The 11665-nt window shown below is 40.1% G+C and overlaps 1 protein-coding gene across 1 annotated transcript; it reads left to right on the forward strand.

The window, feature by feature from the left end:
* Window positions 1–51: 51 nt before the first annotated feature.
* ATP5F1A (ATP synthase F1 subunit alpha) lies at window positions 52–9837 on the forward strand. The gene is made up of 12 exons (XM_028098155.2): window positions 52–188; window positions 2117–2195; window positions 4036–4205; window positions 5910–6083; window positions 6191–6357; window positions 6752–6900; window positions 7351–7502; window positions 7612–7836; window positions 8334–8441; window positions 8571–8715; window positions 9323–9473; window positions 9611–9837. The coding sequence occupies exons 1-12, from the start codon at window positions 129–131 to the stop codon at window positions 9690–9692; spliced, it is 1662 nt and encodes a 553-aa protein (XP_027953956.1). The 5' UTR covers window positions 52–128; the 3' UTR covers window positions 9693–9837.
* Window positions 9838–11665: the final 1828 nt, after the last annotated feature.

The following is an 11665-nucleotide window of genomic DNA, read 5'->3' on the forward strand; positions in this document are numbered from 1 at the left end:
AACGCGAGGGGCGGTACTTCCGGGTCAGGTGGGATGCTGCCTTGACCTTCCTCGCCGGTCAGCCATTTTGTCCCAGTCAGTGCAGAGGCTGCGGCTGCAGAGAAACAACCCAAGGAGAACGTGCAAAGATGCTGTCCGTGCGCGTCGCGGCGGCCGTGGCCCGCGCCCTCCCTCGGCGGGCCGGACTGGTGAGTGCGGGGAACCGGCGGAAGGGAGGTGGCCCGGCGGGTGGCTGGTGATGTACTGATTCGAGAGCTCTTGCTGCATGGAGGGTGAGGGGCTGGCGGGTGCCGCCATCTTGCACCGCTGGCTACTCGGCCTCGGACTGGGCCGCGGCGCAAGGGCCCTGTTGCTCGCCATCCTTGTGGGACGGTGTTGAGCGGTGCAGGGGAGGTGGTGACCTCGATGCTGTGCAGAGATGGGGCCTCAGGGGGTGTTCACGACTTCGGTTGAGAGCTGTCCAAGAGGGGGCCTTGGTTGAAGGTCAGGGCTGGAGCGCTAGTTCTCCGACACCTGCTCTGAAACGGGGAGGCTTGTCCCCGCTGCTTCTCCGGGACTGCCCCGTTGAAGGTCAGAGCACTGTTGGTAGCTCTAGTTGAAGCGACCTAGGGAAGCCTGACATTGTATGAAGGTCAGGACGCCCCGGCATTTCACCTCTGCCCGGAGGTCGGTTCGGGGGAAAGCCATAAATGAAGGTGCTTTTCTGAATACTTAGTAGGCGATCTCAGTGCTGAACACTGCAACGATTGTGAAAGGCCGTACAGTGCAAATGTGCATTTCATGTGGCCGATACCGTGACAGCAGTGAAGCCTAAATTGTCTGAGGCAGAAAGAAGACTTTGCTTTGTCTTGTGGTACTTTGACATGTTTTAAGATTTCGTCCTTGAGGAATCGTTAGACAGTAATTGAGAGCTTAAGATAGAATATAGGTTGGAAAATGCCTGTAAAGGTCAGTTCCCTTCCTTACTTATCTGCCTTGAAGTTAGGGCTTACATTTACTTATTTTTTCCATTTTAGACATTGTATCAGTTTCCATCTTAAACATGTAAACACTGGATGTTTTACTGTTCTAATACAAGTAGTCGTAAAAGAACATTTTTAACAGTTTTCATCTGGTCCTATAAAAAGTAGTAGGTTCAGAATTGACAGTGACCAATCACTGCGTTACAACTTGAAGAAGGAGGGGGTCCAGATTGTCGTAGGCTTTGTTGACCAGGAAAAAACAGTCCACAGCCATGCTTAATTTCTTTTTTCTTTTCTTTTTTCTTAAAAGGTTTTATTTATTTGACAGAGAGAGACACAGCGAGAGAGGGAACACAAGCAGGGGGAGTGGGAGAGGGAGAAGAGGCTTCCCGCCGAGCAGGGAGCCCAGTGCGGGGCTCGGACCTGAGCCGAAGGCAGACGCTTAACGACTGAGCCACCCAGGCGCTCCAACCATGCTTAATTTCTAATCAAACTTGAACATTTACTAATTTAATTTTTTTAAAGTAAAATAGGTATGGCTTGATATTTCCCCCTTTTAGGAAGCAGTTTATCTTCCTGAGAATATCCACAGTTCAACTGAAATATATCTAAAGATGAAATAATAGGGCGCCTGGGTGGCTCAGATGGTTAAGCGTCTGCCTTCGGCTCAGGTCATGGTCCCAGGGTCCTGGGATCGAGTCCCGCATCAGGCTCCCTGCTCCTTGGGAGCCTGCTTCTCCCTCTGCCCTTCTCTCTCTCTCTCTGTCTCTCATGAATAGATAAATAAAATCTTAAAAAAAGAAATAAAGGGGATTTCTTTAAAAAAAGAAAGATGAAATAATTGTACCTGATGCCTTTAAAAGAAAAGATAATTTGGTAACTGTTGGTTTTTAAAATATGCCTTTTATAAAATACTGTGTTACCAGGAGCTGCTTAATAACATTTTTGCACATATCAAAAGCTACTTTGTCATGCGGTTACTAGCTTTCCAGTTTTAAGCAGAATATTTTTGAATACAATTAATATTTTCACCGATAAGTTGATCAAGGATCCAGGACCCTGGGATCATGACCCGAGCTAAAGGCAGCGCTTAATTGACTAAGCCACCCAGGCGCCCCTTTTAAATAAACTTTTTAAAACTGTTTATGCACTAGGTCTCCAAAAATGCTTTGGGATCCTCCTTCATTGCTGCAAGGAACCTCCATGCCTCTAACACTCGTCTTCAGAAGATTGGTAAGTCATTATTTCTAAGTCTACATACACCACACTTACTGCTTTGTCAATAAGGGAAAGAATAAGTTACATAGGTTACAGAACTTGTTTTTTTTCTTTTCTTTTTTTAATCTATTTTTTTAATTAATTAATTTATAGATTTTTAAAGATTTTATTTATTTTTTGGCAGAGAGAGAGAGACAGCGAGAGAGGGAACACAAGCAGGGGGAGTGGGGGAGAAAGAAGCAGGCTTCCCACTAAGCAGGGAGCCCGATGCGGGGCTCCATCCCAGGACCCTGGGATCATGACCTGAGCCAAAGGCAGACGCTTAACGACTGAGCCATCCAGGCGCCCCGTTTTTTATTTTCATTTGTTAATTTTTTTCTCTTAATTTTAGTTACTGTAAATATCAGATTCTTTGCCTGTAATGTGCCATTTAGCCCTTTTTTCTTGGTAGGTTGTCTTGTTCTAGTGAAATATTTTTTTTCATGATACTACAGCCTTTTTTTTTCTGATACAATCGCCCTTGGGTAGAAACAGAAAGTACACATATCAGGTGGTGGGCATCCTTTCTGAACTATGAAAGATTTCTTTTTCCTCTTCTAAAAAATATTAGAAAACAACCTTTACGTTTATGTTTTTGGAAGGTAATTGCTGCTAATCTGTATGTGGCAACGTATAAATCTGCACATTGCAAATAGAGAAGTGGGGAGGTGAGCATGGGAAGATTCTGTAGGTTAGGGAATTCCTTTGGGAATGTGTGAGTGGGGCTTTGAACTAAAGATTAAACAAGTGAATACATAAATCTTGCACACGCTAAGACGAAGAATAGTAAGTATTTGCATGTCTTTATAAAGGGAAAGATATTCATACTTTGTTAACGGTTTCTTTTGAAAATAGATTGCATTTTTGGGGTGCTTGGATGGCTGAGTTGGTTAAGTGTCCCACTCTTGATTTCAGCTCTGGTCTCCATTTCAGAGTCATGAGTTTATTTATTTACTTATTTATTAAAAAGATTTTATTTATTTATTTGACAGAGACACAGCGAGAGAGGGAACACAAGCAGGGGGAGTGGGAGAGGGAGAAGCAGGCTTCCCGCTGAGCAGGGAGCCCGATGTGGGACTCGATCCCAGGACTCTGGGATCATGACCTGAGCCAAAGGCAGACGCTTAACGACTGAGCCACCCCAGGCGCCCCTCAGAGTCATGGGTTTAAACCCTGCATTGGGCTCCATGCTGGGCGTAAAGCCTACTTAAAAAAAAAAATAGGGTGCCTGGGTGGCTCAGTTGGTTAAGCGACTGCCTTTGGCTCAGGTCATGATCCTGGAGTCCTGGGATCGAGTCCCGCATCGGGCTCCCTGCTCAGCAGGGAGTCTGCTTCTCCCTCTGACCCTCCCCCCTCTCATGTGCGCTCTTTCTCTCTCATTCTCTCTCAAATAAATAAATAAAATCTTAAAAAAAAATAGATTGCATTTTTAAGCTTCCTGCAGAGTTTAGCCAAAAAGTCAGGTTTCAACTTCCTTAGATATTAATTCCTTAGATATAAATTCCTTAGAAATTAAACCAAATGAGTAGACAATGAAAATTCTTACTATAATGGTGTTGCTTAATTTTATTAGCTTCTTACCTGGCTTACATTTGTCTTGTGAAATTTTCTGTCCATCACTTGGATTTGTTTTTATAGTAGTGGTAAATATCAAGCTTGAATAGAATCATGCATTTTACATTTTAGAATAATTTGGTTATTGTGATTATAAAACTTTAGTTTTTATGTTGTTGGTAAAGTGGGTTTAAAAAAGATCTTGAGACAAGGCTATTTTGAGACAAGGCTATTTTTGCAATGGATTTTTTTCTCTCAATAGGCACTGCCGAAGTGTCCTCTATCCTTGAAGAGCGTATTCTTGGAGCTGATACCTCTGTTGACCTTGAAGAGACGGGGCGTGTCCTAAGCATTGGTGATGGTATTGCCCGTGTACATGGGCTGAGAAATGTTCAGGCAGAAGAAATGGTAGAGTTTTCTTCAGGTTTAAAGGTAAAACGAGATTTTGGTGTTTTAGGATTGGTTTCTGAGTTACTCATTTAGTAATTCAGAGATTGTGCTAGTGTTTTTTGTATTTTAACTTTAAATCTCAACTTCTTCAGTATTTAGTCATTATCATAGATTGTGAAAAGAATAAACTTAAGGGTCTTGGTTACCAAAGTTTTTACTCTAGGGACTGATGTGTACAAAAATTGTAGCCACTGGTGCTGAAATAAAAAAAGTGACTAAACCTTCAGCCAAATTCTAAGAAGTCTTTTTTATAGACATTAAGATCGTATAAAAGCATTAGATAACTTCCAACTAAATTGATTTCTGGTGGAAAGTTGAAAGTCATTGACTTTGTATTTCTTGTAAGAGTAGACCTATTATTGTTAAGCTAGTGGTATAGTTATCAGGAGCTCTCTGATGATAGAAGTCTCCTTCTTTCCATTAGGTTGAGCCTAGTTGGCCAGTGGGATGAAAACAAATGGTAGGAGTCATGGGTTTTCTGAGGAAAGCAGCATGATATCTGGATAGGACAGGGGGAGTAGGTTTACCCACTTAGCACACATGGGAAAAGATAGTCTTGGTCCTCTGACTAGTGACCGGTATGGTAAAAGCCTTAATATGGAAGAATAATTATAGAGCCAAAAGTTTTCTCCATAGCTGTTAGACCTTGGCTAAAAATTTAGCCTCTCGTATCTTCAGTGTTACAAAGCTTTGAAAGGTGAGGCTGAAATAAATGAACTCAGAGTTTCGTTTTTAACTTTAAAGATCTAAGAGTCTGGTATTGTCTAATAGGACTTTCTGCAATGATGGAAATATTTTATGTCTGTGCTGTTTAAGTATAATAACTATTTTACATGTGAGGATATTGAGTGTGTACAGTGTGGAGTTTCTCACGCAGAGAAAGAGTGGGTGGTATGTAGAGATGTGTTAATTGGAGAGAAAAGTAAGTGTCTCTGACTTCTGGTAAGATGGTGTTAATTAATTCAAATTTTAAGTAGCCACATGTGGTTAGTGACTGCTGTATTGAACATTACCTGCAGTGATATTCCATGATACTCCTCTATTTGTTCTAAGTACTTCTACAGAGCTTTAATTACTGACCAGACTCAGTTCCTGGAATAACCTTTTTCCTTAGTAATGATTAGGGACCTAAAAATTTTATATTTTGAATTAAAGTTGTAATGATGAGAGATGACCCACCACTGTTACATTATGGCATTTTGTCCTTGTTTGGGTAGCTTTTAATTTCACTTTCTACTAACCTGATGAGTTCTCATTATAATTTTTTTAACTGTTTGTGGTGCTACTTACATAAAAAGATGCAAATCAACTGTGTCTTAAAATTTCCAGTTGATCATTTTATTTCATGCTGATCACCCGGTTCAAAAGCCATTGACAAAAGAAATGCAGTGGAAAAAGCTTGACCTGTTCAGTTTCTTTGCTTTTTTTAGTTCTTTTGAGGATGCAGTAAAGGAGCATGTTAGGCTTATCATAATGCTATCCTAAGAGTATTCAAGGGAACATGTTGCTGTTTTAAGTCTTGATCAAAGAAGGTTGTTTGTTGTAAAAATACTTGAGTAAATCAGATCTAAAGTACAAGTCTACTTTTTTTTTTTTTAACTAGCTGTTTTCATATCATGTAGTGTTGACTTAGGGGAAGAAGTACTACTCAGGCTTCATGGGGGTTCAATTGTATCTTTTGTGTAGGGTATGTCTTTGAACTTGGAACCTGACAATGTTGGTGTTGTCGTGTTTGGAAATGATAAACTAATTAAGGAAGGAGATATTGTGAAGAGAACAGGAGCCATTGTGGATGTTCCAGTTGGCGAGGAGCTGTTGGGCCGTGTTGTAGATGCCCTTGGTAATGCCATTGATGGAAAGGTACGTTTAACAGTTATTAGGTGTGGTTGTAGCTATCAGATGTGGTTGTAGCTTCTAAGAGACGTCAAAACTGATTGTTCTGGGGGCTCCTTTTTATTGTATAACAGGGTCCAATTGGTTCCAAGACCCGTAGGCGAGTTGGCCTGAAAGCCCCTGGGATCATTCCTCGAATCTCTGTGCGTGAACCAATGCAGACTGGTATTAAGGCTGTGGATAGCTTGGTGCCAATTGGTCGTGGTCAGCGTGAGCTGATTATTGGTGACCGACAGACTGGGTAAAGCTTGTTAAACATTCTAAGTAAAATTTACTTGTGGAAAGATTACTTTTATGCTTGGAATGATAAATGCTTTGGATATAACGGAGAGAGAGGAATGTGATGAGGATTAGAAGTAGTATACTGAAATCTTTTTTTTTTTTTTTAAGATTTTATTTATTTATTTGAGAGAGAGAGAGCATGAGAGGGGGGAGGGTCAGAGGGAGAAGCAGACTCCCCACTGAGCAGGGAGCCCGATGCGGGACTTGATCCCGGGACTCCAGGATCATGACCTGAGCCGAAGGCAGTCGCTTAACCGACTGAGCCACCCAGGCGCCCCAGTATACTGAAATCTTAAGTTGAGAAATCCTTTGAAGTACTTACCAAGATTTATGTTTACTTTCTCTTTTTAAAGCAAAACATCAATTGCTATTGACACAATCATTAACCAGAAACGTTTCAATGATGGAACTGATGAAAAGAAGAAACTATACTGTATCTACGTTGCTATTGGTCAGAAGAGATCCACTGTTGCCCAGTTGGTGAAGAGACTTACAGATGCAGGTATTAAAGAACTTCAGTCCAGGGATGCTTCGCTGGCTTAGTCGATAGAGCATGCGACTCATGGTGTTGGGAGTCATGAGTTCGAGCTCCACCTTGAGGGTAGGGTTTACTTTAAAAAAAAAAAAGGAAGAACTTTAGTCTCATTGTTCTCTGGGAGTCCTATTATTGCTAATCTTAGGATAGCGTCTACTTAATGAAGGCTGGTTTTAATTACTCCCTAATGAACTGAAATTTCTAATGTAATTCAATAAGTAAAACAAAAACAAGTAAAAGTATAAAACAACAATAAATGTTAAGGTTTTTGTGACTTTCTTTAAAATAGGTGCTGTCTGGCTCTGGTTAATCTGACTTCGGTAAATTATGTAGTAAAGCACTTAATTTTTATTATAATAGTCTCTAAAATCAAAATGTTGATAACCTTGAGAAACTTAAAATTTATTTTCTTCCCAGATGCTATGAAGTACACCATCGTGGTTTCAGCTACTGCTTCTGATGCTGCTCCCCTTCAGTACCTGGCTCCTTATTCTGGCTGTTCTATGGGAGAATATTTTAGAGATAATGGCAAACATGCTTTGATCATCTACGATGACTTATCCAAACAGGTCAAAGGATACATATTTTTAGAATCTGTTTGTATGTTTGCACCACAATTGAAGGTGACAAAATTTAGCTTCTAGTAATTGGACTTTATAACCCTTTACTGTACTGTAGGCTGTTGCTTATCGTCAGATGTCTCTGCTGCTCCGCCGGCCCCCTGGTCGTGAGGCCTATCCTGGTGATGTGTTCTACCTACACTCCCGTCTGCTAGAGAGAGCAGCCAAAATGAACGATTCTTTTGGTGGTGGCTCCTTGACTGCTTTACCAGTCATAGAAACACAAGCTGGTGATGTGTCTGCTTACATTCCAACAAATGTCATTTCCATCACTGATGGACAGGTATTTTTTTATGATTAAAATAAATGTAAAAGCTTTGGATGATTCCAAGGCATTGGTTGAAACTAGTGTTGATGAACGATTTGTTAAATGCCTTCCACTTTAATGTTTAGAAAAGTAAGGAGAACAGTATAGTGAACCCCGCATATCTCTCACCCATTTCAGTTTGTTACCAAAAAACTTCATTTTTGCTTCATTTATAGCCACTACTGTTCTTCACCCTAGATAATTTTGAAGCAAATCTCAGAGGCCAAATCACTTCATCTGCATATATTTTAATAGAAATTTGTCGCCTGTTTTTTCTCCCCACATCTCTTACTAATCTTAGCAATAGAATATGTAAGTTGATATGGCTGGGAAAGATTGGAGGGGCTCTTTATGATGAGAAGACACTTAACATTTTTCCTTGGAGATGTTGGGTTTCAGTTTTTTGGCTTAATTTTGAAAATAGTTTTTTTTTTTAAAGCTTGTTAGCATTTGTCATTTTCTGTATGTTGTAGATCTTCTTGGAAACAGAATTGTTCTACAAAGGTATCCGTCCTGCCATTAACGTTGGTTTGTCTGTGTCCCGTGTTGGATCTGCTGCCCAAACCAGGGCCATGAAACAGGTAATTTGCAGCACTTTGTCAAGGAGAAGGGATATCATTAGGCTAAAATCATAATGTATTTGTATAGTGCTCTTTGTCAGTGGGTTGGGTATCTTTGTGTTTCACGAGTTGACCATTTATGTTTTTCAGGTGGCAGGGACCATGAAGCTGGAATTGGCTCAGTATCGTGAGGTTGCTGCTTTTGCCCAGTTCGGTTCTGACCTCGATGCTGCCACTCAGCAACTCTTGAGTCGTGGCGTGCGACTGACTGAGCTGCTGAAGCAAGGACAGTATTGTGAGTTCTTTCATGTCAGCCATGTGTGTACTGTGCATAAGCGCCTGGGAGTATCCCGCAGCTCCTTACAAGCTATTATAGGTTGTGTTCTTTCATTAAGGATACAGTGTTTTGAATGTGATTAATGCCTGTTGTACTTTCAATACAGTCTGTCATTTGAATAACCAGGAAAACTTATTAAATATACTTAATATTTCTCTTTTGAGAAGTAAACCTATTAGATCTCTTCCTCCCCCCCCCTTTCCTCCTTGGCTGTGAGAGAATGGAATTGGGCAGATTTAAAAGTATGTTAGTATTTTTTAATCTTGCTGTGAAGTTTCAGCAGATTATTTATATCTCAAATAGTATAAATGCTGCCAGCTGATAAACAGTGCTTGTGGAGTATGCCCACAGATTACACTTTAAGGCTTGCAAATACAAGGAAAAAACTGTTTCCTGGGGAGAGAAGTGGGAAAAAGTATTAATGTGGAGTTTGTCACAGAGAAAGAGAGAGTAGGTGATATGTAGAGACATGTTAATAATTAGAAGGAAAAGGTAAGTTTTTCTGACTTTGTTAATGTGGCATTTATTTATTTGAGCAACTTACTTGGCATTCTTTTGTTTTCAGCTCCCATGGCTATTGAAGAACAAGTGGCTGTTATTTATGCTGGTGTAAGAGGATATCTTGATAAATTGGAGCCCAGCAAGATCACAAAGTTTGAGCATGCTTTCCTGGCTCATGTTATCAGCCAGCACCAGGCCCTGTTGGGCAATATAAGGTATGAACACAATTGATGGCCTCTTTTTTGTAAATTTTAAGATAAAAAGTCTTGTTAAAATTCTTTTGAATCTTGTAGCTAGTCATTGGATTTTTGTTTAGGTCAGAACTGATGAACTGCTTTTCATTTCCAAATAGGACTGATGGAAAGATCTCAGAACAGTCAGATGCTAAGCTGAAAGAGATTGTAACAAACTTCTTGGCTGGATTTGAAGCTTAAACTCCTGTGGATTCACATGAAATAACCAGTTATGTTTTTTCGTCATTTATTCTAGTAATCAGTTCCATTTGTAAGAGGATTACTCTCATACTCCAGATGTACAGAAATTACCTTAAAAATAAAGGTTCCATATCGTTTGGTGGTTTTCTGTAGTCTGAGTGATTCTTTTAAAAGAACTGAAATTAGTTTGAGAAATTAGTAAGCATGTTGAGCTCTTTGTAAGATTCTAGAGTGCTTTGTGATTGATTAAAGAATTCATAAACTAGGTAACTGGATATGTGGCAGAGGTTACATTTGGTAATGTTGAAGAGTCTTGTTGGCTTCTCTGCCAAGAAGACTATAGGCAGGAAAAGGATAAGACAACTAAAATTCTCAAGGAAATGAAAAAAAAAATGCTAAGAAAGATTGAGACAGAGTGAGAGTAGAATGATGAACATTTGTCAATATTTTCTTATTGTTTAGTATTCTTTAACATACCTTTTATAAGCAGCAGTTTATAATGTAATCAAGCTGTTTTTTTGATTAGTATTTTCGGTCTTATTTGGGAAATCTTTACCCTACAGTATACAAAGATAACCATTTTTTACTAAGAGTTTTAAAGGTTTGCTCTTTTTACCTAAGAGCTTAATCCAGGTATTAGAGTTCTTGAGAGAAATACAACAGATAGGCTGAGTACAGAGAGATTGTAGTGGCTGGCAAGGTTGAAAGGGCGGTTGGACAGGCTGGAGACCCAGGGAAGAGTTGGTCTGGAGGCAGAATTCCTTCTTCCTTGGTGGACCTCAGGTTCTCTAAAGGCCTTCAACCAGATGAGACCCACCCATGTTATGGAAAGTAATCTTATTCATAGTATTTTAAGTGTTAATCATGTCTAAAACATACTTTCACGGCAATTAGACTGGTGTTTGGCCAAAAACGGTACCGTAGTTTAGCCATGTTTGAAGCAGAAGATTGACTGTCACTGGACCCCCTGGCTGACTCAGTCTGTAGAGACTTGATTTTGGGGTTGTGAGTTTGAGCCCCGCGTTGGGTGTAGAGCTTACTTAAAACAACAAGATTGTCCCAGTCCAGCTGGAGTTATGTTTTGTGTAGAGGTCAGAAATCTTCCATCTTCATATCCAGTTTTTAGCTCCATTTATTAAATGACTCCTTCATGTAACCTGCCATGACACCTGTGTTGTATTTAAGTTTCACGTGCCTGGGTCTTTTCTGGGCTCTTCCTTTTTAAATTGTTAAGCAGGTATATACTTTCAAGAAAGAAAAGGCAAGACAGGACTGTATGAGAAATGGAAATCCCTTGCTTGCCTACCCCCAACCTCTTCTACTTCCCGAAGGCAACTCATTTCTCTTCAGTTATTTTGTCAGCTCCATATTGCAATTGTGCCACTTCCTTTGATGATATATGTGTAACCTATTGATTTCACCCAACGGATAAGAACTTTGTGCACATCTATACTACACATTCCACAATTTATGAGAAGATTATGATTTGGGATAAATTCCGCTCATATGACTTCTTTATGATCTGATGAAAGCTGAAATGCTCATTTTTACCTATCTGAGCCTTGAGTAGGGTCTTTGTATAGACTATTTTAAAGTAGGTCTGGTTTAATTGGTCTAATAAGAGCAGGACAAACAATGTCTTAAGAGCAAACACACCCTAGGAGAAGAATTTCTGTGAACGGTCCTCTGGATTTTGGTTTCTACTATCTACTAGCTGGAGTAATTTGTTAAGTCCTTTAAGTCATTTACTCATCAAGATTAAGAATTGTAGAAGGGGCGCCTGGCTGGGTGAGTCAGTGGAGCATGTAACTCTTGACTTTGGGGTCATGAGTTTGAGGCCCACGTTGTGTTTAGACATTAAGAGGCAGTGGTTGGGGAAAGGAAGAAAATGTGCTAGGAGATGACAAGAGTTTCCTTAAATCAGTAAAGTTCCCCCCCAAAAAATAGTTTTGCTGAGCTAGAGCCCAAAATAA

The sequence above is a fragment of the Eumetopias jubatus genome, unplaced genomic scaffold, assembly GCF_037043125.1.
Source record: "Eumetopias jubatus isolate StellerSeaLion01/CBP00866 unplaced genomic scaffold, mEumJub1_p1.0 scaffold_16, whole genome shotgun sequence".
Classification (NCBI taxonomy): domain Eukaryota; kingdom Metazoa; phylum Chordata; class Mammalia; order Carnivora; family Otariidae; genus Eumetopias; species Eumetopias jubatus.